The 27,451-nt window shown below is 47.3% G+C and overlaps 1 protein-coding gene across 1 annotated transcript; it reads right to left on the reverse strand.

The window, feature by feature from the left end:
• Positions 1 to 22,871: 22,871 nt before the first annotated feature.
• Positions 22,872 to 27,246, reverse strand: RPL37A (ribosomal protein L37a). Its single transcript, XM_009911112.2, has 4 exons — positions 27,133 to 27,246; positions 26,441 to 26,569; positions 24,809 to 24,891; positions 22,872 to 23,010 (listed from the first exon to the last, which is right to left on the reverse strand). Exons 1-4 carry the CDS (start codon positions 27,133 to 27,135, stop codon positions 22,947 to 22,949), a joined length of 279 nt encoding a protein of 92 aa, XP_009909414.1. The 5' UTR covers positions 27,136 to 27,246; the 3' UTR covers positions 22,872 to 22,946.
• Between the last annotated feature and the right edge of the window lie 205 nt (positions 27,247 to 27,451).

Below are 27,451 nucleotides of genomic sequence, written 5' to 3' on the forward strand. Positions count from 1 at the left end.
GATGGGATGGGGTATTTGCAGGCAGCTGGACTTCCCCTGTGTCTAGACTGACTTGGGGAAGGAAGGTTGTTGCAGTCCGTGACTCGCTCTAGGTACCTGGTAGCATGGCAGTGGCCTCTGCTCTCCCCTGCAAAACCCAGCAGCTGGGGTGGAGGAGGGTCGTATGCATTATTCTGAGGAGAACCGGTCCCGTCGGCAGCTAGGTCAGGGTGCTAAGATGCTGCAGCTGGGGACCAGGTAAACCAGCTGCAACCTCTGCACCCAGCATTGAGAGTTCAGGCAGACAAACCCACACCATCACTGCTTCTGTCAATGTCCTGTTCGGTATCTAACTTGTGGGATCATGGGAACATGACTACTCTACCTGAGCTTGTCCCCAGAATGGGACTCATCTGCTAGTCACACTACTCACACATAAGCATATGCCCCATGTGAGACCTGAAACCCTGTAGCCAAGATCCAAAACTTGGTTCATATGCTCTGAATGATGAGAGACACTGTTCTGGTCCTGGACAGACACTCAGAGCCAGAGCTCTTTGGCAGGTCCTTTGAGCTTGGGTGGGTCAGAGCTCTAAGTATCTGCTTTCAGTCCTACTCCTGAACCAGCAGCATGAGTATGACAGCTACCTTGTGGCTGCCAAAGCCTAGTGTCAGCCCAGAAAGTCTAGTACTTCACACTGGGGCAATAAAGCCACCATCCTCTGAGGCAGTAATAAACTGTCCTCAGAAAAGAACAGCTCTGCTGGTGTAACTACACTGGGGACTTCAGTGAGCCCTGCTAAAGCCACTCACAAATCACTTCCCACCCCTGACCCGCATAGCTCTGCAGGCAAAAGTCTGTAGCATTGCCCTGGCCAGGAACATTAGACATAACAAATGTATTTTTAAAACAAGGGGGAGGAACATTTTTCAGGCCTAGGGGGTAGAAGATGTTGGCTTGAACTGCAGAAGAAAGTTCAAGGTCAAATCCTCCTGCATGCAAACCAGCTCCTCCGGCAATGCTTTGCAGCAGTGCCAAGTATCAGCCCCTATTCTAACATCTCCCACATAAGTATCTCTCTGCTTTGGGCACAGACATATTTCTGGAAAATACAAGTCTGTAAATCAGTTCCTCTCTAACCTGGTGAAGTCCTCAAGGTAAGGAAAGTGTCCAAATAATACCTGAAAACCATGTGACAGAAATCAGGGTGATGCTGTCTTTCACACACGGAGATGTGGGTACATCAGCTCATGCCTCTTATTCAGGATCTCAGTGGAAGTTTTGAGCTTCATGATTCTTGTGAAGACTCTCTTCCAAGCCTGGAGCAGACAGATGAATAAGTAAGACAAGTGAATCATACATCAGTAAAATGGATCACATTTACATGACCTCTGACTCTTCACCATGGCTTTGCCCACTGGGAAGCCACCCCAAAAGACCCTGGACCACTCTGAAGGGACACCTATCCAAACCCACTTTTGCAACAGAGACTGGCCAAAGCCTTTTTATTTGTAGTAACTGTCCCAAGCAATCAAAGGGCTACTTTGTGGATTGGGCTCCAGTCAGTTGACATTGGAGAATAAATCTTATGAGTGGTGACTGAAGGAGCTGGGGCTGTTTGGAAAAGGGGAGGCTGAGGGGAGACCTCATTGCTCCCTAAAACTACCTGAAAGGATGTCGTAGAGAGGCTGGTGCTGGTCTCTTCTCACAGGTAATAAGTGACAGAACAAGAGGGAATGGCCTCAAGCTAGAACTGGATAGGTTTCGAATGGACATTAGGAAAAAAATTTCACAGAAAGAGTGGTCAGGCATTGGAATGTGCTGCCCAGGGAGGTGGTTGAGTCACCAACCCTGGGTGTATTTAAAGGTCATTTGGATGTGGTGCCTGGGGATATGGTTTAGGGGTGAACCTTGTAGAGTAGGGTTCTCAGTTGGACTTGGTGATCCTGAGGCTCTTTTCCAACCTGGTTCTGTGGTTCTGTGATTTGGTGACAAAAGCAAGACCTAAGACCAGATGAAAATCCTATCTGCCAACAGACATAGTTTTATGAGCCAGTTTTCTTGGGGTTTAAAGTATTTTAATCTTCTCCTCCTTGGAAGAGAGGCAAGTGGTTGGCTGTAGGGACTTGATGAAGCTCACCTCGCTCATGATATTTTGTTGATCTCACTCACTTCCCCCAGCCTGAGCCACATCAGGTACTGCACAAGTAAGATTTGTAAGGTGAAACCACCTCTTTTTGTATTTAGCATTCTTCTATTTACTGCTCATTTTGGTGAGTATTTTCTGCAGTGAGCCTTCTCCTGCAGGTTATGTTTCCTCCCCTGAAGAAATGTCCTTATGTACAGCAAATTAATCCCTGTTCCCTAGGCATGGTGTTCCTCCATTTTTATGATAGCAAAATATTTTCAGAAAAAATACTGCATCAGGAAATGAACTGCACTACAGATGCTAAAAATGTATCTTGCATGGCTGGAAGCCATCAGCATGGTCATTTTTCTGTTCTGCTCATTTTCAGCTTCTTGCCACCCTTAAAAATGTACATAATAGAGGTGCCGCTATTCTGTCCTGAGCTCTTCAGCCCCTCTTTCACTCGGCTAAATCCTGACAGAGTATTTTTCACATGCCTGTTCAAAAGCAGTCCACCATTCAAGAGCTCACACCCAGCTACTTGTGACTTCAAAGCACTCCTAACTGCTTTCTTTGTGGTGTTCAGAGTGCTTCCCAAGGGTTTCAGGGAGGCAGTCATCCTATGGCAGCACTTGGTAACCCCTCAGCACGGCTGAGCAGAGCCCCACAGCTGGAGAGCAAAGGTCTACACCTCTCATGGGATCACATCATCAACGTGGCAGTGTGCCAGAGTCAACACTTGTGCTGACCTTCAATTGCAAGCAAGAAAATCCCATAACAGAGACCATACCACAAACATCTGTGCTTTCATCAGGGCCAGGTGAAATTGCTGTAATGGGATGCTAATTGTCATCTCCCTGAAACTGCTCCAGGGGCAGCAGTAGTGGGGATTGTGAAGTACAGGAGGAGCAGTGGTTGCGCTCCCTTACATGGTCCCCATCCAGACAGCCTGATTCCTGGGGTCCCTGGGGTCTGTGGATTAACCAGACTTCAGGCCTTCCAAATCAACCAAGGTCATCCCATCCCCAACAAGTTTCTTCACCCCAGGACTCTCTGCTCGGAGGAGATCTGATCAGCTGAGCTACTCCATCTTCAAGGCTGCCCAGAGAAACCCACCAGTGTCTAGCTGGCCTACAGATTCTTCTCTTGGCAGCTCACCTTGCCCTTCAGACACAGATCTCCTTTTGTTGGTGCCTGGTGATTAGAGAGCTGCTCCCAGGGCCAGGTTCTCCTCCGCTGCCTGACTGTATGCTGGGACACACTGGCTTTATGTCCAAATTTTTCAAATATTTTGCTTTGTGGTTTTTCATGCAGTGGTCAAGATATTTTTGCAAAAGGCACCTTATAAATTGGCTCCATAAATACACATAAAACACCGTGTTTAATCCTTCCTTTCACATTCTTCTTTTCATTATTAAAATGTCCCCAACCTACTGACTCCCTCCCCACCCTGTCTTTAAGCCAGTCTAGTCCAACTTAAAATACTTTTGGCTTCTACAGGAAGACTGGAGAATGACTATTTTATTTCAAGGAAGCTTGTTTTGGACTAAAATCAGGCCTGGTTGAAGTGAAGAATGGCTGTGCACATCAGGTGCAGAAAACAACGACACGTGGTGGTGTTTTCATGCCAAGAGGCTCAGTACCACACAACAAGACCTCCACTCACCAGCCCTTCCTTATTGAAGTATTCTGAATGGGAAAAACTCCACAGAAAAGAGGAAAAAATTATCAGGGACAGAGAGGCTAAAGAACACCCAGACATGGGTTGAGCAGCGTGGGTATAGCCCTGAGGATAGGCAGAACTCGCCCACAGCAGCAGTGAGGCTGTCCCCCTTTTATGGGTCAAAAAGGTGCCTGACTGCAGTGAATGACTCCTGAAAGGTGGATTCAGCCCCTCCAAAACCCCAGCCAAATGCATGCTGGTTTGGAATTAGCTTTAGAGGAAGATCCACAAAACCTGCTTAGGTTTCCTCACTACCATGCTCTTTGCATCATATCCAGCCCTAGGGATGCTCAACCACCCAACAAATGTCTGCTCTCATCAATCTCCAGCTCCCATCTTCTCCTTCCAGCCCAGTTCTTCACAGTACTGATGGACCATTTCCAGACCCTCCATGTATTAGAGAAGTAATGGGACAAGTCAACAAAGAGAAGCAAAGGTCATGTTGTGATGATAGCAGTTTAGCCTGCACTGGCCTATGCCCTTGCACTTCATAGGTTTCATCCAGCAGTTGAGAGATGGAGAAAAGCAGTAAAGCACAAGAAGAGCATTTTGTGCATCACCAGGTAATACCTGAGCATTCAGGATTTCACTTGCCACTAGGTGACAGAGCCTCATCTGAAAAACAAGAACCAAACTTGGTCACCCCCATTATAGCCACAGGGCACAGTGGGAGACTCACTCACATGTCTGGGTGACAAGCCCCAGAGGATAATACCCATGCTCTTTAAAATGCATAAAACTCCTAAACAGAGTCTCATCAGCCAAGAGGTCAGAGCAGCTAGGAGACCATACTAGCCCAGATTTTGTTCCTGGAACCCTAACCCTGTGGTTTATCTTTCTTAATATTCCTTCAAGGATCACAATGTTCTGGCCAAAAGACCTTTGGGTAAACCTCTTGGGTAAATGAGGGTATTTCTTGTATCCATTACCAGCCTCTGGCTGCATTAATACCTTAGCTATTTCATCACAGGCCTCTCATGCCTGTTAATATGTCTTTTGGACTCATTTCAGCCTGCAAGCCTCCCAGTTCCACAATTCTGCTGAGCAGCTTTGTCCTTTTTCAGAAGGAGCTCAGCACTATGGTCTGAAGGTTAAAGCCCTGGAGGCCTGTGCCTGGGTCAGCTGGACTCTATTCCTGGCTCACTACAGCCCTTTTCGCCTTTCCATCCCTCTGAGCCTGACAGAGAAAACCCAGAGGCAGCAGGGTGACCTGGCCTGTGGTGTTTGCTAGACCAGAAACACCTGTGCACGAGTTCATCTGTGTGCATCTAATGTTCTCAGTTCTTCACTGATAACTCAAAACATCACAGCAGCAGTGAGGCCAGGCACAATGTCAGCTCAGCTAGCCATGTCCAACACTTGGGAAGCTTTACTACAAGACCTGAAAAACAGAGAGATCAGACTGTTTTGCCCAATAAATGAAGAGATAAACCCAGCTTTTGACACAACTCTAATTGTTTAAAGATGGCCACAGGCTCAAATGAAGCTTTGTCCTCAAGGCCTGAGTCATGGGATTTTTCTGGATTTTTCATTGTGGAAATTGTTTGGTCCAGGGGTCAGGGAGAGCCTGCAACCAGAGCCAGACATAGAAAATCCAAGTCCATGTGCTCAACAAAAAAAAAACAAGCCTTGAGAAGTGGGCATGGTGATGGCCTTCAATGCCTTCCACGGGAGGAAGATGCACAAAGCAGATGAGGATCGGTCTAGTTCCCGTTGCTGGTGGCTTCCCTTCACATCTCCCAGGTTAGCTGTACTCACACCCTTTCCCAGGTGCACAAAAATTGGAGCTCATGTGCAACCTGAGGTTTCTCACCCCAGTGCAAATCAATCCCACTGGGGCCAAAACCCCAAGGCTTGTGTCAAGGGAGCTGGCAACTAAATGAATTATGATGGCAAATTTGGACTGGGAAAGTTGTGGCACTCTCATCAGGCTCTCTGAGAGTGACCACACATTGGTGACACCTAAGCAGGGAGGTTTTGTTCCTCTAAAGATTTCTAATCGTAGTTTAATGAACAATTAGCCAAGCTGGTCAGGGAGAAAGGTTGTTAAAATGTCGTTACTGTTCCCTGCTAAAAAATGCAATTGTCCTTGACCTCTTCTTAACACGTTTCTCAGGTTTAGAATGAAGAAACAAAATCTCCAAGGCTTTCAGCAAAGGCCCATAAATTTGTTTTAAAAGAAAATAACCCCAGATTTGGGGTTATTATTTGGTCAGTTTCCCATGAAAAGTCTAGGGAAAGAAAATCCTCAGAGAGAGATGTGCTCTGTTGAAATGCTCAGTTATACAAAAAGGACTGATTTTCATTGTAGAAGAAAAAAAACAGTTTCTGTAAGAAAATTAGTGTGACCAATGAGACATGGTTTGATTCACTGGGAGCTACTGGATCTGGTATTCTGTCACACTCCTCCTGAAGCTGTCAGTAAAGGAGCCTACATCCTATAACCAGGTAACTCAACAAGATTGACACGTCTTTGCTCTTTTTGTTACAGACAGGGATTTCTTGTTGCTCTTGAAAGCCTTAATTTGCAGTATTCAACACCTTAACAATTCCCCCATGCCTTCTCCTCATTAATTGCATCAATGAAAGGAATGCACTTGATTTACATCCATCTACGTGAAAAATGGTCAGCAACATGTTGTAATAGGAGCAATGTATTCAGCAACAGGAGAAATGCTGCAGTGCTTTCTAGGATAACAATAAACTGGTAGATCTGGGAGTTTATAAAGCAGGGATAAAGTAAATTAATCTGGATTGCTCCTTCTGTTGCCAAGTCTGACGCTGCTGCTTTGCCAAATCTACTACAGAAGTGCAAATTGGCGAGGAAATGCAGTGAAAGATAGGTTCTTGTGGTGTACTTCTCTGTTGCTCCAGACAGGATCTCAAACTACCTTCTCCAGAGCAGCTGGCTCTGTGGCACGTGCTTGCTACCCAGAGAGAAATCCTTGAAGAAAGTCTTCACCCAAACACCCCTTTTATCTTCAGCTCCCTTCAAGAGTGTCAATATAGGTCTCTTCTGAGTGTGAGCTGAAGGTGATGACTTTAAGAACCTTACCTATGGGTAGGAGAGCAAGGAAGGGGGAACTGGGAAGGATATTGACACTTCTGCAGGCCAGATGAAGCCTTTTCACAGAGCCAGCAACGCGGATAATGTGATTTATTGGTGTCCAAAATACACAGAATCCGCCCTGTCCCCACATTTAAGAAAAGGACTAGAGGCTGCATTAGACAGACAATGTCTGGTTCAAAAGAACTATGTGACTCTACTTTTAACATCAGGAAGCCCATAAGATACCCAGATCTGCTTGTCTTTCTTCCCGCAAATGCTGCTGTGCAGGCCAGATCACTGCAAACAGTTCCACACTAGAGGACTTTGAAACTTCATCCATTTGTGCCTAGAGGAGAAGCTGGCTAGCTGAGCCAGCACACAAGTTTCAGTCCAGCCAGGAATAGAGGAAGAGGAGCCTGTCATCTACCTCACTGGCATTTTTTGGTCTGTTTTGGAGCTGGGCCTGTACAGGAAAGAAAAATTACTGAGAAGGAATGATGGAGGGGAAGGACAGGTTCAGAGATGTAACTTCAAATCTGGAAGTGTAACATGAGGGACTCTGCTTCAATGCCAGTCTCGTGAACAATGCAGTTTGCTGGCCAAATATTTCTCTCCCTTTACCTAACATATCAGTTCAGAAATCATCCAAAAGAGCCCAAAACAATCACTCAGTCTGAGGTCTTGCACAAAACAGACCACAGACTGCTCCAGTAATTCCTGCATGAATACACTGAAGTGCTCCAGAGCCACTGGAATACAGGGCTGGAAACAATAGCTTTGAAAGAGCTAATCAGACTTATGAAACAAACCAAAAAAATGGAAAGGCAATAAAAGTCATGATGAGTCAAGGAGGTATTTACATGTGATAGCAGGGTTTCTTTGGCTGAGGACCAGCAAGAAACAGTGTCTTCATCCAACCCCCTGGATGAGCATGACAGAGCAGTTTGTGCTGCAGAGAATTAAAAGTCTCCAGACAGAAGAAAGGTGAGGGAAAAGGCAGCAATCCAAGACGGGGCCAAGCCTAGCTCAGACACACACAGGTCATTAAGCTAATGGCTCTTAGCTAATTGCACACAGAGAGACATATCCTGCACAGAAAACAGCCTGAGAAACAGCCTCATGGAACGGGCATTAAACAAAGGCATTAAGCAGGGGAGCAGTAATCCTTTTGCGATGCCAGCAGGGTGTGAGGCATTTCTCCTCCACAGGACTGCGGCCATTCAGTCACACTCAGCCCACGAGAATCCCACAGAAGCAAGAAGCTGCAAGAAGCTGCAAGCCCCGCTATCATCACTTCATGTGCAGAGGCTCAGGGCAAAGATGGAGAGATCTGGCTGATGATACGTGCATGCTGTTAAACACACCTCCCAGGGAAGGACTCTGAGCCTCGGGTTTAGATGTAGTAATAAAGCCATGAAATGAGAGCAGAGGAAGGAGGCCAAGACTTCTTGTGTATTGTTTGCAACTCTGACCATGTTTGCTCTGTGATTCAACCCAGTGTTATGGGGTCTTTTAGAAGCAGGCCATGAGTCATCCCTACCCTTGGTTCTTTCCCTCTCTAGAAAGCCCCCAGCTCAGGAGGGTGAACATGGGGGAACAGCATCTTTCTTGATAAAACTATTCAGCCTCCCAGGTTCCCCTATCTTTTCTCATGCTGGGTATCTGTAAGCCTCAAGCTCCTTCAAGCAGAAGAGAAGAATGCATAGCCTGATGCCCTCAGACAGCACTTGAAAGGTAGGAACTGCTGCTTTTCAAATCAAAGACAGAGGATATCAGGAGAACACTCTCAGTCCTCCAAACAGTGCCAGCTCACCCTGAGCCACTTTAGACAAATGTTTGCCTAATCTCCAACTTGTAACTTACAGAGGTGACATTGCTAGCACCTCACTTCATCTCTATGTCACATTCCTTATTGCAGGGAAATTGTTTCTATCACAGAATTGTTGAATTTTGTAACTGGAATGGACCTCTGGAGGTCTCTGCTCCAACCCAAACTCAAAGTAAGGCCAACAAGATCAACTTGGCCAGATGCTGCCCAACCACACCTAACCTGTGTCTTTCTTGCTGCAGTTTCAACCATCACTTCTTCTCAGGTCTGCAATAGGAACAGGAATCAGATGAGATAGCCACAGATAATATCTAGTCTTCAGTCACACTGATCCTGGAGTTGCCAACCTCATGAAGATTACTGTGGCCATAAATGGGAAGAGTTAGAAGCATGTGCCTCAGGCTTCCTCCATGGAGAGGAGAAGACAGAAGAAAGGCAGGCAAATCAGAAACAGCTCATCAGATGCTCTATACACCAGCCTTCCCTCGGGCCCCTTCTCCTCACATCAACAACATCAGAGTATGAAGACACATAACCCCCCCAAGTGCTTAGTTCAGCTGTTGATAGCTGTGGTACTTCTTGCTGTGCCAACAAAGTTGCATGCTGCAGTTTTTCCCCCAGGCTCACAGCATAGAAGTGTGGAAAACCTAACTCAGGAGACGTTTCAGTTAGTATTTTCTAGTAGAACAGTGTTACAAACCCCTCCACCCAGAGGAAAGCTCTTTTGTTCCATGAACAGGCCAAACAGTCCTACTGCTGACCAGGAGACTAGGAGGAGAGGAATACAGTAAAGATGTGTTCCTCAAGATGCATAGATGTTCCTCAAGAAACATTAGGACAAGGTCTTTCTTGGCTGTAGGCATCCTCTACTTTGCAAATCCCTTAGCTGTGTCACCCCAGCCTCTTCATGGTCCCATCCTGGCAGCTCTGCTTTGCCACCCTTGCCTGTCCCCATTCCCCAGAGCGTTTGTCACCTTCTAGCCATGAGGAAAAACCCTCATCTACTTTTCTTCAACCTGCCCTAGTCCTGCATCCTCCCCACGTCCACCCTTCCTCTCCAAACACACATGCATTTTAGGGCTGAGAAACTGCAGTCAAACAGGAGGTGCTTTAGGAGAACAGGGCCCTGAAAAGACAGAGCCTTGCCATGTTAAGTGGGGGCGCCTGCCAGCCGACAGCCCAGCCCCTGAACACACAAGGAATTTTGACCTCACATAGTGAAACTTCCTAGAACTTTAAACCTTTGTTATTGTTGTTGTTGCTGTCGTCGTTGTTTCCTTGGCTCTCTCTTGCTTTTCAATTTTCCACTTGGCAACCGCTTCAAAATGATGCAAGAAAGTAGCTGCTGCTCAACTGCAAATTATTAATTAGATGCCAAGGAGTCTGTGCATGACGGCACGCAGGGCAAAGGGGCTGTGTCCTGCATTACAAAACGAATGCGCTGGCTTGGCATTGCTCTTCTGCCCAGGCATATGATTTAGTGGTGCATCTCCATTTGCTCCAGAACCAATTCTTAAAAGAGAAGGTACTTGCACAGTGTATGGAGGGAGAGAAGGAGAGGGAAAATAACAAAATCACAACCCACTCTGGATGTCCAAGGGCAGATACTTTAGCTGTTGAAACTCTTCCTTAAGAGCGTCAACCACTGCTAAAGCAAAATACTGAGTTGTTCTTACCTAGGTGCTGGTTGTAAGTAGTCTGACTGAAGAGATCTTGCTCTAAAATACCAGTCTGATGAAACTGAGAAAAACTTCAGGTGCTCAGAGCTACCCACCTCTCCAGGCAGGAGCTGAGGCTTCTGTGATGAGTCAGTATGTCTGGCCACACGTGCTGTCCTCCCAGCCTGCTGCAGCACAACTGAAGGTAGGTTTGCACAGGCTGTGGCTGAAGGCTCTAAGGTTTTCAGTGCTCTACATACACTTTGCCCTAGACATATCTCTGCACAGAGGACCTCATAGTTTAAATACTTGAGACCAACAAACATCCCAGGGGGGAAACTGTTCCAATGGGTAATTACCCTCATTGTTAAAAGTTAACAACAAAACAATAATTGTAGACAGCTGGGCCTTTCATGCCTTTTATAGCAACATTTCCACAGCTCCACAAGAGACATTGTTTGGGCTTCACAAATAAATTTCCACCCCAATTCAGGATAAATTCTTCAGTCAATTGTTTCAGATGCTTTCCCAAGAGGGAACTGCCATTTCCCATGTGTCTCTAACCATGGTGTATCTTCCTGGCATGCATATCTCAGGCAGGGACCTGAGGGGCTTTCATACTTGCAGGGGTTGAGCTCCAGACCATGCTTGTGCACCTGGAGTTGCTGCATCCCTCATTTTCTGCATGGTTTAACTCCCAGCATTGCCTGGCCCTGGCACTGACAGAGACTTGGAAGCCTTTGGTCGCTGCATCCTCATTTCCAAGAGGTTACCTGGTGGCAGATGGCCTAGGGCAAAGCAAGGCTCAAGAAGCATAAGCATATGAAAATCTGCAGACTGATCATCAACAATGAGGAAGGCATGGGTGGCCAAGAGATAGACTTAAACTAAACAGACAAATTACCCCAGCTCCTGCAGGCCAAGTTGATAACCCAGGAAAAGACTAGAAGAGGCCTGACAGAAAAGGTGAAGGGAGGCTGATGAGCAGTGATGACATGCATCCTGCAAAACTAAAAAACCATGCTTGGCTTGGAGTGCTCCAAGTGCCAAAGCCTGAGTAGTCTTGGGAACGTCACCTGACCTCCTCTGCACCCTGCTCATCTCAGGGTGTTCCTTTCCTCTACCAACCCTGAAAAAAAATCATATTTCTTTGTACTGGGAAGTACTAACCAGTGTCAAGGATGTGGGCTTGCAAGTGGCAAGATGAACCTTCTACAGCTTCCCTAGATGCTGTGCTTGATCCCTGCTGCTCTCACAGCTTGATGCTAAACCAGCACAGGATGATGCAAAGCATCAAGTGGATCCATTCAAGGACATGGGAAGGACTCATACTGGAGAAGTTCATGGAGAACTGCCTCTGGTGGGAGGGACCCTACACTGGACCAGAGGAAAGGTGTGGGGAGTCCTCCCCACTGAGGAGGAAGGAGCAGCAAAGACATGTGATGAACTGACCACAAGCCCCATTCCCTGTCCCTCTGCACCAATGGAGTGGAGAAGGCAGAAATCAGGAGTGGAGCTGAGCCTGGGTCAAGGGAGAGGTGTGGGGAAGGCATGATTGGTAATAAAACTAAACCAATTTCCCCAAATCAAGTCTGTTTTGCATGTGACAGCAGCTGTTAAGAGATCTCTTCCTGTCCTTATCTCAACCCATGAGCCTTTTGTTATACCTTTTTCTCTCCTGTCCAGCTGAGGAGCGGAGTGAAAGAGTGGCTTTGATGAGCACCTGGCCTCCAACCAGAGTCAACCCACCTCTTGGTCCTAGCCTGGGTAAAGATTAGCATTCCTTCACATTCTGGGTTGTGGAAAGAGTTGTTCAAACCAGGCTTGTAGCAACCTTTTAGACATTTCACTCAAGAGTTATGTAAAATATTTTCCCTGCTTTGGTAGTTGGCAAACTAAGTTTTATAAGACAAATGGAATTTATTAATGCAAAATATTTATCAAGTCTTTGTAGATTTTTTTTTTCCAAGGGAGTAAAGAGGTTAACCAGAAATCTTTCATCTTTGCTGGCTTCTGAATGTTAAAAATACAGCTGCTTTAGAGCATGACCACAGGCCAGAGCTTCTCTCATTCCCATGCAATCCCTTTTTCTGCAAGTGACAGCAAGTTCTCCCTTTGACAAAGGCACCATCTTTCTGCAGGGAGTGCTCCTGAAATGTATTTTCAAAGGCTTGGATGATGTCCATCCTACAGATGAACAGCTGAGGTAAAAGGCAGCACATACAGGATCCTCTGTGCTCAGCTCTCCACAGGTGGACAAAACAAGAAGATATTCCATCTCAGGGAACTCACATCATCCAGGAGGATGCATGTAAAGAGAGAACATATCAAAAAAAAAGGGAAACAGTGGGAAAGGGAAGGACAGCATATTGGCCATATGAAGTAGCCCGACCATCACATATAACCACTCTGATGACTTACCTCCACCCTTTGGAAATAAAAGAAGTAAGACAACTGCATCCAATTCTGGGATCCCCAGTTCAAGAGGGACAGGGAGCTACTTGAGAGTACAACAGAGGGCTACAAGGATGAATAAGCCTTATGAGAAAAAGCTGAGAGCCCTGGAGCTGTTTAGTGTAGAAAGGAGAAGACTAAGAGGGGATCTGATAAATGTATATTAAATATCTGAGGGCTGGGTGTCAAGATGGAAGGGACAGCCTCTTCTCACTTATGCCCTGTGATAAGATAAGGGGCAATGGATGTAAACTACAGCACAGGAAGTTCCATCTCAACATGAGGAAGAACTTTACTGTAAGGGTCACGGAGCACTGGAACAGGGTCTCCAGAGAGATTGTGGAGTCTCTTTCTCTGGAGACTTTCAAGACCCATCTGGATGCATTCCTGTGCATCCTGCACTAGATATTATGCTCCTGCTTTGGCAGGGGGTGTGGACTCACAGAATCAGCCAGGTTGGAAAAGACCTCAGAGATCATCAAGTCCAACCTATTACCTAATACCTAACACCTCAAGACAAATAAACCATGGCTTCAAGTGCCACATCCAATCCTTTTTTGAGCACCTCCAGGGATAGTGACTCCACCACCTCCCTGGGCAGCACATTCCAATGGCAAATTACTCTTTCTGTGATGATCTTTCTCCCCACCTTGAGCCTAAACTTCCCTTGGTGCAGCTTGAGACTGTGTCCTCTTGTTCTGGTGCTGGTTGCCTGGGAGAAGAGACCACCCCCCCCACCCGGCTACAGCCTCCCTTCAGGTAGTTGTAGACAGCAATAAGGTCTCCCCTGAGCCTCCTCTTCTCCAGCCTAAGCAACCCCAGCTCCCGCAGCCTCTCCTCGTAGGGCTTGTGCCCAACACCTCTCACCAGCCTCGTTGCCCTGCTCTGGACACATTCAAGTATCTCAATGTCCTTCTTAAATTGAAGAGCCCAGAACTGGACACAGTATTCAAGGTGTGGTCTAACCAGTGTTGAGTATAGGGGAAGAATGACTTCCCTGCTCCTGCTGACTTGGTGACCTCCAGAGGTCCCTTCTAACCCCTAACATCCTGTGAACTGTCAGCTCTGTTGCAATATCTAATGCCTTGGATTCTCCAAGCGAGCAATGTGCAATGACTTACCAGTGCTCATGGTCCATGTTGTTACAAACATTTCTGTCTTAAGATGCTAAGCACCGATTCAATAACAACAATCCCAAGCAAAGCTTTTGGCAGTGACCAAGCTGCTGATGTAGATCACAAACCAGTTGCATACCTGTCTGATTGGTTATCACCTTTGAGTGCTTGCTTCTTCACTTTGAGAGGTACTGAAGCTCATAAGGACTATCAGCATAACCAACATTTTTGTCAGAGGTAGACCTACTTTGGAATAAATCTCTGCTTGCTACAGGAAGGTGCATTTATTTCTTGTTCTTCAAGCACAACAGAGAACATATCTTCAGTTGACTAGGGTTAAAAATCAGTTGTTTAATGCCTAGATGATTTATTTTATTCTCCTTCTTTCCTTTACAGATTTGCCCTCTAATCTCAAATCAACAGCTTGAATGGACCAGATATGATTGACAGAGACTTAAGATCTTATCTTCAAGCAATCAATTTGGCCTCACAGCTGGGGTATTGGAGACAACCTTGCTTTGCATCAAAACTTCTCCCTCCAAAGGTGAGTACTTCAAAGAACTATATTCAGGGTAAAAAGGCAAGTAGTGCCTAGCACTCAGCATTTACCATTAAATAATATTTATTTGGGGGAATTGGGTCATCTCTCCACCTTCTGGATCAGACCTGCAGCTGATCCAGAACTGCCTGATGGGGCAAGAAAAGCAGCAACTTGTAGAAGATATTTCTCAGGATAGGCAAGAGCTGCAGAGCAAGAAGAATGTTCCTCTTATGATATGAGATTTAATTTAAAAGGTGAAGAGAGGTCACAGAGCAAATTCCCGAAACCAAACTCATGAGCTATGAATAAACACTCTCTGGTGTGGGCAGAAGTGCCTTTGGAAAAGCCCACTGGATCAAGGTTGCAAAGATCCCATTTTGGTGAATAAAATACACAAAAGAAGTCACCATTGACAGGAGAACTACCATGTTCAGGAGAAGCAGTTCTGTGCTGCCCATGTTCATGGGCCCACTTCACAGGAGCAGGCCAAAGTCATAACACTGTGCAGAGAAAGTGTGAACAAGAAGCACTTTAATGGCAAGGTGTGGAGTCATCACTTGGCCTGGGTTACCCTTCCAGTTGTCTTAGGTATGGCCTCTTCTGTGCCAAGGTCTGCCCGTTACTTTCCAGGCCTCTGCACATCCCAGGTTGTAATGTTCTGGAGGCAGGCTCTGTGGCCCCAGAACCAGATTTCCTGTGCAGTAGCTTCCCTGCATCCCTTACTGAGCTCTTTCTGTGAAGAGCAGGTAGGACTCTGAGCACAGGGAATCTAACATCCCAACACGAACACTTGTTCCCAAGGCGTGTCTCAATGACTGAAGGCCAGGAGAACACATCAGTGGCAAAACCCAAGAAATCATTTACACAACTGACATTTTAAAAGCACAGCCCATAGCCTCATTTGGTGTAACTGGGCAGCTGTGCCTGTAATTGCACAAAAATCAGAAACTCAGGTCAACTATACCTCTGCTGCCACAGGGGCAGGGGCTAGCCACGACCATGCACACCCCAGCAGAGCTCCAGCCCATTTTGTCTTCTGAGAAATTGGGTGGAGGTGCCTGAGATATGCAGCCCTGTGGGGCTGACCATGCTCTTCTGCTGGTGGGGCACTAGGGAGCTTGAATACTTTCCCACAGTGACACTGCTCACATTCTGAGTCAGGAGGTGAGTGAGAGAGAACAAGAGAAGCAATAGAGGTGGACAAAGGCCAAGGGAAGCCAGCCCTTTGGTTCTCTTTAGGTAAGGTTGTCTCCAGTGAAGCCTGTGGAGGTTTGTAGTCTGAAATACCAATGCCAGAAGCCTAGCAGAAGGTTTCTTTTAGGAGTCATTGGGGGTTTTGTGATGCTGCTTTAGCTTCTTCCACCTTTCTTTCTTTTGACCCTTTCAGATGCCAGAGCATCACTGCTCTTGACCTGGGGCAAGGTTTCTCTCCTAAGGAGAAAGGGCCTGCAGGTCCCTGCCTGATTGTAGGCACCAGCTTCAGGGCTGCTTGATGCCAGTTACAAGCACTGGTGGAAGGAAACAAAAGGGGAGTACTACAGCCTCATTCATTTGCTAATAGACTACCCAAAGAAAGACATCAAATCTATGACTGCCATGCAAGGATACAGTCTGACTTGCTGAAAACACAGGAAAAAGCAAAGTAGTGCAAGAGGAGAGGAAATGGATTGGATTAGGTTTTCCAGAAGCACCCCAAGATCCACACTTGCGACTCAACAGGAGACCCAGGAGGCTGAGCAGAGCAGCGACACCAAACCGTTGAACACAAAACAAGCACATTTCCCAGCTCTGGTTAGAAAGATCCTTTCTTGCAGTGCTGCCATAGTTCATGTGCTCAGAGCAGCAGTGTAGGGAAAGGAGAAGGGTTGGGACTTTTGGGGAAGAGAGGTGGAAAAAAAAAAAAAAGAAGGAAAAAAAAAGAGCACAAACCCTGCACTGGGAAAGCCACACCAATGAGCTTGTTAACATTTGAAGAGACTGCTTGGCGTGATTCCTTGCACAGAACCTTGCCAAGAATTTGCAACAGGAAAGTATATTTAGCAATCTGAGGCATGCCAAAGCCTTGTCAAGAGAAGAAGGGGGGGGGGGAAGAAAGAAAGAAAAAAAACACAACACATTTTGAGTATGTAGAATAGCAATTAGACATTTTCTAAGCAGCCATTTTCAAAATGCATCCAGGCATCTAATAAGGGCACCTGAGGCATATCCACTGCTCTGCCACACTGCCTGCCCTCCAAAGACAGCCGCTAAGGATCGAATACTTGGAGTAGCAATAGGTTCCCGATGGCAGCTTCCCACTTCCAGAGCACTGGGGCCAGTTTCAAGCAGGATCACACACCCTCATGTCACTGTGTATCACAGTATCACAGTATAACTAAGGCTGGAAGAGACCCCAAGGATCATCAAGCCCAACCTGTCCCAACAGACCTCACAACTAGACCATGGCACCAAGTGCCATGTCCAATCTCCCCTTGAACGCCTCCAGGGACAGTGACATCACTTCGTAGCATCCTTTAAGGAATTACTTCTCCAAGAAAAGCAGAGATGTGTTGCCTTCCCACTTCTTTGGTGGGAGCTGGACTGCCAGCTCTGCAGTTACATTTTCCTAAGTGGAGCTACTGAACATCCAGGTGAGATGAGCAGCAGGTGGAACCTAGGACAGTGTATAAAATTAGATGGTGACTTCCAGTCTGTTGGTGGTGCTCACATCATACTCCAACTCTGGCTGATTTTCTCATTGTCCAACACTCTGAGCTGCAAAAGCCAGCATCCTTTCTTCCCAGGGAGAGACTTTCAAAATGATCCCAGGACAGGGTACAGGTGTCCCAGGAATGGGATTCAGCTGTGCCACTCTCTCTTGTTTCTGAATTGCCATTTGAAATCTCCTTGGGATGCAGCATGAAGGAGCTCAGAAAAGCAATATGCAGCCTTTGATTGCGCACTAAAATGAAGGCAGGCTGACCATACAGTAAGGCCAAGACATTTGCTGTTCATGCAAGTTAGAAATCACCCTGGGATATGCTCCTTAAAACATGGTGCCCATCACTTAACAACTGTCAGGTGATATTACAGTCAAATCCCTAAGACAGACACAAAGCCAGAAGGGAGCACCTGCACACAGGCTGAGTTCACACTGCTTTTAATTCAGGACACACAGAAGGCACAACAAATGCCTGTGGCAGAGGATTCTTATCACCATGAGCCCTAAGCCACATCAGTCTTCAATATGTGGCATAACACAAACAAATGGTGGCCCCAAGGCTTAGTATCATGATCCCCTGAAGGCCAAATGGGCTGCCAGTGAGCAGGAGGGAGCAGGAAGCACAAATAAGGTGAAGCTAGGGCAATCCTTTTCTTTTGTAAACAGACAAATGCTTAACAGAGAAATCAGAATGAGGACAGAGCCCTGAGCTCTTTCACTTTTCGGTTTCCGAGTTCCTTTGCACTGCTAAAACACCTTTGGGCACTTGAAGCATCACTTTGGTTACAGCTACCTTTGCTTTAGGATCCTGGGGCGGGGGGGGGGGAATAAAAAATGCTGTGAAACTGACAGATTGCTCTGAGAAAGAGGTCCCCTCCTCACTTGCTCTTTAAAAGCAGCCAAGATCAACCAACCTGCTCAGCAACACCTACAGAATATTCACTCAGATTTGAAGTCTCCATTTCTATCAAACCCTCCTCCACTTTCTGTAGCTATAGCATTCCAGATGGGCTAGACACTGCTGTAAGCTCACATCCTCCAAGACAGGTGCCAGCACTTTGCTTCTACAGCATTTTAGACATCTCAGTACAAGTTCTTGACTAAGATAACAGCAAAAATACTGAAACCAGTAAGTAAAATTGTTAAGAAATCCTGTTTTCACCCTAAGTTTCAACCTAGGGGAAACAATAAATTTTGAGGGTTACCTGGGATAAATCACAAGTGGTTGACACAAGAAATTTTCCTAGGATACCCTGTAGTCAGGGGTTGGACAGAGCAATGACACATACTTAACTCTGTTAGAGGTGACAAGTGACCACAAGCCCCCCAACTCCAACTTCCCTGTTCCTATTTTTACCTCCTGATCTCTTTTTGCACTGACTCCTGCTTCAGTCTAAACATCATCGTCACGGTCTGTTTTGGGAGGAAGCAGGAAACGCGGAGCTAGGAAGCGATAATGGGCGCAGAGGCGAGCAGAGCCTTTCTCCGGGATGGGAAGGGAAGCGCAGGGGACGGAGCCTAACAGCAGCCTCGCAGAGCAGCAGAGCGGCAGCGCCGCCCGCTGGCCATTCGCCGCATTGACAGCTGACAGTGCTCTGACCGCGGCATCCTGCCTCCTCCCGCCTTCCACCTTGCCCTCCCCTTGGGGAAACGTGCGGGACTGGCAACCTTGAAGGTTCACCAGAGCAAAACGCCTCTGCTCAGGAGCAGGACAGGATGCCACGGTGCTCTCTGGAGAGCACAAGCCCAGGAGCTCTGCAGGAATGCAAGTAGGACCACACAGCCCAGAGCAAAAGATCATCTCACATCCTTACCTTCTCTTCCTAATTCCACCCCAACCAACTTTCCACCCTCTGCCACTATTAATCCCAAAGGTAATTAATAATTTGTTCATCAGGAATAGAAGTCAGGAATAAAAGTCACCTTAGATAAGACACCTGTACAATCACCTGTTAATGAATGGCTACTCCACAGCAGCTAAGTGGGCTTTAATCAGAAACCTGCACTTTAATTACAACCTCTGCCTTAATGCCAGGTGGGGGTTGGTCTCTTATTCCAGGCAACCAGCACCTGAACAAGAGGACACAGTCTCAAGCTGCACCAGGGGAGGTTTAGGCTGGAGGTTAGGAAGAAGTTCTTCATGGAAAGAGTAATTGGCCATTGGAATGCACTGCCCAGGGAGGTGGTGGAGTCACCATCACTGGAGGTGTTTAGGAAGAGACTGGATGGGGTGCTTGGTGCCATGGTTTAGTTGATTAGATAGTGTTGGATGATAGGTTGGACTAGATGATCTCAAAGGTCTCTTCCAACCTGGTTAATTCTATTCTATTCTAATGAAGGAAGCACAGAAGTGTACAGTCATGTCTCAGCACCCAGAAGCGCGAGGGGAAAGTGACACAGAAACGTGACCCAAGCACACGGAGTCCAGAAGAAAAGGCAACATATGGAACACCACTACCCTGCTTTCAGGGGCAGTGAGAGCTGGCAACACTCACCTCCATGCAGCAGCTGTCACAGCCAGCTGCCAGCCTTTGGGACAGCAGCTAAATCCTAATTTGCCAGGAGCACACTCCCCAGCTTGCCACTTTCATCTGGTTTTAGCGGCGCAAAAACTTCAGGAGACAGGACATGTTGAACCAAGGGACACCTGCAGCTGTTCCAAGGACTGAGCAGTACTTTTTTCTCTGATGGATCGGTGAGCCATAGCAGTGACATTCCTGTGGCAAATGAGGCACATCTCCAGCCCCTGTATCACTGCAGTTCTCTGTGAAGGTTTGCTTGAGTAGGAACACCTCATGCAAGTGGTGCTGGAGTTTTGGACCTCTTCTGCAGTTTAAATGAAAACAGGATTTCCTCCTCCCATCCTCAAAGCCCACCAGTACACAGGAAGATGGGCTGCTGTTTCCAAGCTGTCAGGCCTCTCCTGCTTTAAGTGGCTGTATGGTGTCTCATTGTAGAAATGATGACCTCCACAGAGCAATACAGCCTCTCAGAGCCCCTTCTGGAAGCAAAGCTATATGGTCATATCACCAGAGGAACCTCCCCCCACCCCCCAAAAAACCACCAAAACCAACATACCAAATGTTTTAGCAACAAAAGCTTTCACACAATGAAGCAGCAAGCAAAGCCATCAGTGCTCACTTGGATTCATCACAATTTCCCAACAAAAGGACTCGTATGAAGACACCTTTAGTGTGATGGAAGTTGTCATTGCTCAGAAACCACCTCAAAAGCACTCTCCCACGGCAATGCACTAATGTGTGCCATCTCCTGAACTCACTCACCTCCATGTAAAGCTGGCAACTGGAGTGGCTCCCTTCATCTGCTTCACCCATTTTTCCTGGAGGTCTAATTAGGACACAGCTGTTTCTGGCCATCCAGTCTATACCAGCTCCCCAGCTCTTCCTTCTCAGTTTCCCTAAAGGACTGCTGAGTTACCTGCAAAGCAGCTCCTGGAACACAGTACTTCATAAACCTACATATGAAGGTAAGCCAAAGTCAGGGTCATTGCCTCTTAAACTGACTGAGGCAGGTCAGCAGATGTTTTTCAGGCAGCAGAGATCTCACAGTAGCAAAAGCCATCCTCTTGCACCCTTCACCCTATCTTCAGTGGTAGCAGCAGCCAGCAGGAGAAAATCTGGCTCCTTGAGCTGTTCCAGCTATCTACACACCAGTATGCAATGCATCACCAAAGGAGAAGAAATATCTTAACTGGAAGTTCAAGGCAGCTTGGAGAAAGCATTTCAGGAAGGCTGGTTAGCACCAACCAGGAGTAGCAAGGGCAGTACCCAGGACTAAGCTGGGAGGTCTGACAAGTGCCTAGAGAAAGCTGCTGTAGGCATGTCACGTAAGGAGAGCAGCAGCAAACCTTTTCTTGAAAAATGAGCTAAGTTTCTTGAAATCAAAGATTTCTTTCATAACCCCACCATAAGAGAAGACACGTGCAGAAGATTATGATGTTTACCTACACAGACAAAAGAGCCTTTAGCTGTAAGGAGTCATCCACTGCCACCTCCACTTCAAGCCTGCTGCCCATCTCTCACCCTGCACTAGAGGCAGAACAAGGTGTGCCAACAGAGAAATACACAGTGATGTCTCTCCCAGAAAGCAGATTGTCCCAAGGAATGAGCATCATCTCTGCTGGGGTAGGGCCTGAAGGACATGCACGTTAGTATGAATGACACTGGACAGCTGAACACATTATTTTAGTAAAGGAAATGTAAAGCACTGAACAAAAAACCCCAAACAAACAAAACCTCAAACCCAACACCACCACAGAGAAACAATAAAGTTTAGGAGACGAGTTCAGGGACACTGAAGACTTGTGAGACACAGACCTTTGGCACCCTGGGAAAAGGCTCCTACTCAAGTCCAGTTCTGAGCCTTTCAAAGATGTCAAGCTCACTAATGGTATTGCCACAGCCCATCACCACCCAAATCCATTTAAAGCTGAAGCTGGAGCTACCTGCTTATTATTTTTCCCCCAGCAGCTGCCAGTTGTTTCCAAGACTCATGTTTTCTGACTTCTATGGTTAAGAAGAGGTGCTAGTTACCCAGACAAAAACCAATGTGAAAACAAATTGTAACTCACCTTTTTAAAAACCAAACCCAAACCCAAGTTTCAGCATCCTGACAGTCTGAAGGCTTTTCCCCTGCAAGACTGAATGTCCCACAAGTTGGCTCAGCACAATTTGTTCTTGCAACTCAGTACAGATTAAGCAACATACAGACATGGGAGCCTGCTACCAGACCTAGGAGCAAGCCATACAGCACATTCAGGTGGACTAACCTCAAGGTCTGCTGACAACAGGACGCATTATTCAAGGCACAGACACGAAGGATGTATGAAGATGAGCCCATGAGCTAAATGTAAGCATTCCTCAGGCTCACCTCAGCACACTCGAACCACAAAATACACAATTAACTACAAAGGAGAAAAAACAACAGCCACTTAACTACTGGACAGCACTACTAATAGGCTGAACATGAGCCAGCAGTATGCCCAGGTGGCCAAGAACACCAATGGCATCCTGGCCTGTATCAGCAATAGTGTGGCCAGCAGGAGCAGGGAAGTCATTCTGCCCCTGTACTCAGCACTGGTTAGGCCACACCGGGAATACCGTGTCCAGTTCTGGGCCCCTCAGTTTAGGAAAGATGCAGAATTGCTTGACTGTGTCCAGACAAAGGCAACAAGGCTGGTGAGGGGTCTGGAGCACAAGCCCTATGAGGAGCAGCTGAGGGAGCTGGGGATGTTTAGCCTGGAGGCAGCTCAGGAGAGACCTTATTGCTGTCTACAACTACCTGAAGGGAGGTTGTAGCCAGGTCGGGGTTGGTCTCTTCTCCCAGGTAACCAGCACCTGAACAAGAGGACACAGTCTCAAGCTGTACCAGGGGAGGTTTAGGCTGGATGTTAGGAAGAAATTCTTCACAGAGTGATTGGTCATTGGAATGTGCTGCCCAGGGAGGTGGTGGAGTCACCATCACTGGAAGTGTTTAAAAAGAGAGTAGATGAGGCACTTAGTGCCATGGTTTAGTTGATTAAATGGTTTTGGGTGAGAACTTGTACTTGAAAAAAAGACCTCGAAGGTCTTTTCCAACCTGGTTAATTCTTTATTAGTATCTCCACAGTCATAACTATAAATACAGCACAGCAAGACAGAGCTTTTTGCAGAAAGAGAAACACGACTCCACTCCATTATCACCTTTTTATTGGTAAAAGGACAGATCTTGACAGTGGGGGGGAAAAAAAGTTTTGCAGCAATGTGGCTTCTACTGATCTTTCAATTCCTTCAGTCTTCTGATGGCAGATTTGACTGTCACTGCAGAGGTGGTGCTAGAAGAAGAAGCAGAGACATTTCCATGAGGCAAGAGAGCAGCCCATGCCAGTTATTTTTTTGAGCAAGCACACATTTCCAATAGCTGTCGTCTGACTGCTCCGTCAGCAGGGGGCCGATGCCTTTGGTTTTTCCTGACAAAGCGTGGGCCTGTCTGCAGCAGCACACCCAACTCCACAAGCTGCACCTCAACCCCGAGCACCCAGTCACGCACCCGCCAGATGCACGAGCGCGTGGGCTCAGGCTCCTAGCGACTGTGACGCGTGGGGCAGCAGCGTCTCCTACCAGAATTGCGGGGGAAGGAGAGTAAAGGAAGGGAGCAAGCGAGGGCACCGTCACAGCGATGACTGCAGGGAGTCAGCGCTTTCAGAACAAAAGCAACACACGGACATGGGTTTTCTTGGGAGTAAACCTGCTCTCACCTATTGAATCTGCATCTATGAGCTGGAAAAGGCTAGGATAGCAACCACAAAAAAAACCCCGCTGCTTAGGCTTAGAAAGGGCTAAGAGTTCCCTCACATCATGAAGATTTTTGTACAGTCAAAACAATCAAAGCAGGAAAAAAACACTCCCCAGGTCAAAGGCATACTTATTAAAAGCTGTTAAAGCTCTTTTCAGACTAGGTCAGAGGGACAAGTGTCAGGTGTCATCCACAGAGTTGATTCCATCCTGAGATGGCTGGATGAAACGGCCATTTTCTCTGTTCATTTTATTCCAACATGACCGAAAAACTGGCCCAAACATAACACCTTATGTAAACAACAACTCTAATTAGTATGATGTATAAAATGCAGATGGAACAAAATCCACAGAGCTGCACAACAGCTACTGGAAAGAATAGCAATCAAATCCAGTTTGATCCATTTCAACTGAATTTTAACAATGCAGGCAAAACTTCCCCCCCACCATGTATCACTGACCTGAGAAAGATCAACTTAAAGGTTAGTAGATTAAAATAAATTAGAATAGAATACAGGCTGGGCAGTGACTGGCTGGAAAGCAGCCCGGAGGGAAAGAGACTTGGGGGTGCTGGTGGACGAGAAGCTCAACATGAGCTCTCAATGTGCACCTGCAGCCCGGAAAGCCAATCAGATCCTGGGCTGCATCAATAGAAGTGTGGCCAGCAGGTCAAGGGAGGCGATTCTCTCCCTCTACTCAGCCCTGGTGAGACCCCACCTGGAGTACTGCATCCAGTTCTGGAGCCCCTAGTACAAGAGGGATATGGACGTGCTAGAAGGTGTCCAGAGAAGGGCCACAAAGATGATCAGAGGGCTGGAGCACCTCTCCTATGAGGACAGACTGAAAGAGTTGGGGCTGTTCAGTCTGGAGAAGAGAAGGCTCCGAGGTGACCTAATTGTGGCCTTCCAGTATCTGAAGGGGGCCTACAAGAAGGCTGGGGAGGGACTTCTCAGGATATCAGGTAGTGATAGGACTAGGGGGAATGGAATGAAGCTGGAGGTGGGGAGATTCAGACTGGATGTGAGGAGGAAGTTCTTCCCCATGAGAGTGGTGAAGCCCTGGAATGGGTTGTCCAGGGAGGTGGTTGGGGTGCCATCCCTGGAGGTGTTTAAGACCAGGCTGGATGAGGCTCTGGCCAGCCTGATCTAGTGTGGGGTGTCCCTGCCCATGGCAGGGGGGTTGGAACTGGATGATCCTTGTGGTCCCTTCCAACCCTGACTGATACTATGATATTATAAAACAAATTCACCTAGTAGATTAAAATAAATTAGAGAATTAAAATAAAAAGCCTCAACTATGTGAGAATAAACAGTGACAGATGCCTCTTCACTCCCTTACTTGTAAGTCCAGGCACCACCAGCAACTGTCTTCATGCAGGATCCACAGTGCCAGATACCCACAGCCTTCCTCTTCATTTTGGTCTGTAACAGAAGGGGAAAAAAGGGGAAAAAGAAGAGGAAAAAAGCATTGTCCATCAACTGAAAAAGTCAAACAATAAACTTCAGGCTAAAGATTCAGCATTACCTACAGCCATAGTTAATTCAGGCAAAGACTGGGGAATGATTTTATTCAGATTCTTCACAGCTAGTTTTTCATTCAGATAGAAAGTGGGTCATTTCTAAGCACATCATCAAGAATTCAGCTCACTTGGAACAAGAAAAACTGTAAGGAGTTACATCCATCACAGTATGTGATATTCCCCCATGGTTGGATGACCAGTGTAGCACTGATCTTACTGGTGCTCCCTGGACATCCCCAAATTGCTTTGAACTGCCTGTTCTTTGAAGGGCATCCTAAGAGCAAGTAGTGAGCACTGACCCTACCACCTCGCAAAGGGGACAACACGTTTGCCCAGACCCAAGCTGGATTTAAGCAGATCTGCAAATGTGGTGATGAACATTCTCAGGGCACAAGATACTACGTACTAACAATTTTCCATGGTTGGCTTTTTTTTTCCCTCTTAATTCCCAGCCACTGAAAGATACCTACTTGACAGGTACCAGCAACCATCAACTGGATACAGCACAAGCTCCTGGGCCTCTCTCTCACAAAATAGATCTTTAGGTGGTGGAGTCACCACCATCCCTGGAAGTGTTCAAGAGGGGACTGGACATGGCACTTGGTGCCATGGTTTAGTGGTCATGAGGTCTTGGGTGACAGGTTGGACTTGATGATCCTTGAAGTCTTTTCCAACCTTACTGATTTTATGATCTACATGTGAATTCTGATCATGTACACAAGCAGGCAAGATTACTTATCAGAATTTCTTCCCTACCCAAAGTTATACAGCCTACAAATATAGCTAACTGCAATTAAGAAGTGGGAAAAGCAAGCTTCCCCCTCCTCCAGGTATGTTGTAAAGCTACTGCAAGGGAAAAACCCTAAAATCCCAACTCATACCTTAATTATCAGGGCAACAAGTGTGTTTTAATTAGAACAGACTAGAATAAACCAGGTTGGAAGAGACCTTTGAGATTAAGTCCAACTTGATGGGGTGCTTAGTGCCATGGTTTAGTTGATTAGATGGTGTTGGATGATGGGTTGTCCATTCCATTCCACTAAACCATGGCACCAAGCACCCCATCCAGTCTCTTCCTAAACACCTCCAGTGATGGTGACTCCACCACCTCCCTGGGCAGTGCATTCCAATGGCAAATCACTCTTTTTGTCAAGTCTTTTTATTTGATACCTGAAATGTACAGTGCAGGAACATTCTTGCTGTTTTGGGTAATGAAATGTAATTGATGTTCATTTTCACTACACTACCATTAAACATCCACATGAAATGCCCACTAAGTCTTTTTGTTTTGTAAAGGACTTTGGCAGTAGCCTAAAGCTCACAATAAACTAATCACTGTCTCAAAATGAGTCGAGTTCTCTTCAACAGAAAAATTTCTGACGCATCAAATTGCGTTTCTATCGTCAATAACAAAGTCTTTTTTAAGGGCCAGTGAAGCAGGTCTATCTCACCTTGCCACAGAAGGAGCAGGTATACTTGGCATGCTGGCTAATTTCAATCTTCTTCACCATCTTCCTAAGGGATGCACCATAACGGGTACCATATTTACCCACAATCCCAACCTTCTTGGTACGCTTAGCCTGTTGGGAAACAAGTCAGAAGAAGCTTCAAATTTGCTGGCATCGCTGTCCCCTCGGCTGCTCCCCTCTCCTGACACCACAGCAGAGCGCTCAGCAGCGCTGCTGCAGCTGACCAACGCCTCTCCCTGACATTGTACACAGAGCGTTAGTTACGAAACGGCAAGGCTCAGGTAGAGAGGGCCGCAGCCCGGCAGTCAAACCCCAGCAAAGGCAGGTTCCTCCTCAAGGACAGCCCGATCCCACACGGGACCCTCCTGCTGCCGGCACAGCTACTCACTAAGCACTGTCACCCGCTTACTGTCTGCTCTTTCAGCGTCTCAGCCCCACCCCACCTCGACCTGCCACTCCTCGCTCTCGGACGATTGCCCACAGGCCGCCCAGGCGGAAACCAGCTCCTCCGGCACCCTCGCCCCGGGGACAGGGCCCACAGGCTCTCCCGTTCCGTGCCGCGCCCGCAGCCGTCTCCGCACTGTCCTCCCCTTGCTGCGTCGCCCCACAGCGCCGGTGCGGCGGCCTCAAGGCGGATGCCGGCGGATACGCCACGGCGCCCCAGTCCCACTCACCATCTTCCTGCCCGGCGCCGGCGCTGAGAAAGGAAGTGCTGAGTGCGCAGGCGCAGGGTGAGACGGCGCCGCCGGAAGCGACGACAGAGGGACGGAGCGCAGAGCGGATGTGATGGCAGCGCGCGGGCCCGCGCGGCGCTGCGCGTCTGTCCCGTGGCGGGAGGAGCGTCATCCGCAGGCCGGAGCAGGCACCCCGGAAGGCAGGGGCAGCGTGATGGCACAAGATGTATCGCTTACCAAACAGCACCTATTGACATGGAACCCGAGCGGTACCTCAACCCCGGCAGTGCTTACGGGAGCTCAAGAGTCCTGCCTTTCC

This window comes from Dryobates pubescens, chromosome 2 (genome assembly GCF_014839835.1).
Source record: "Dryobates pubescens isolate bDryPub1 chromosome 2, bDryPub1.pri, whole genome shotgun sequence".
NCBI lineage: Eukaryota > Metazoa > Chordata > Aves > Piciformes > Picidae > Dryobates > Dryobates pubescens.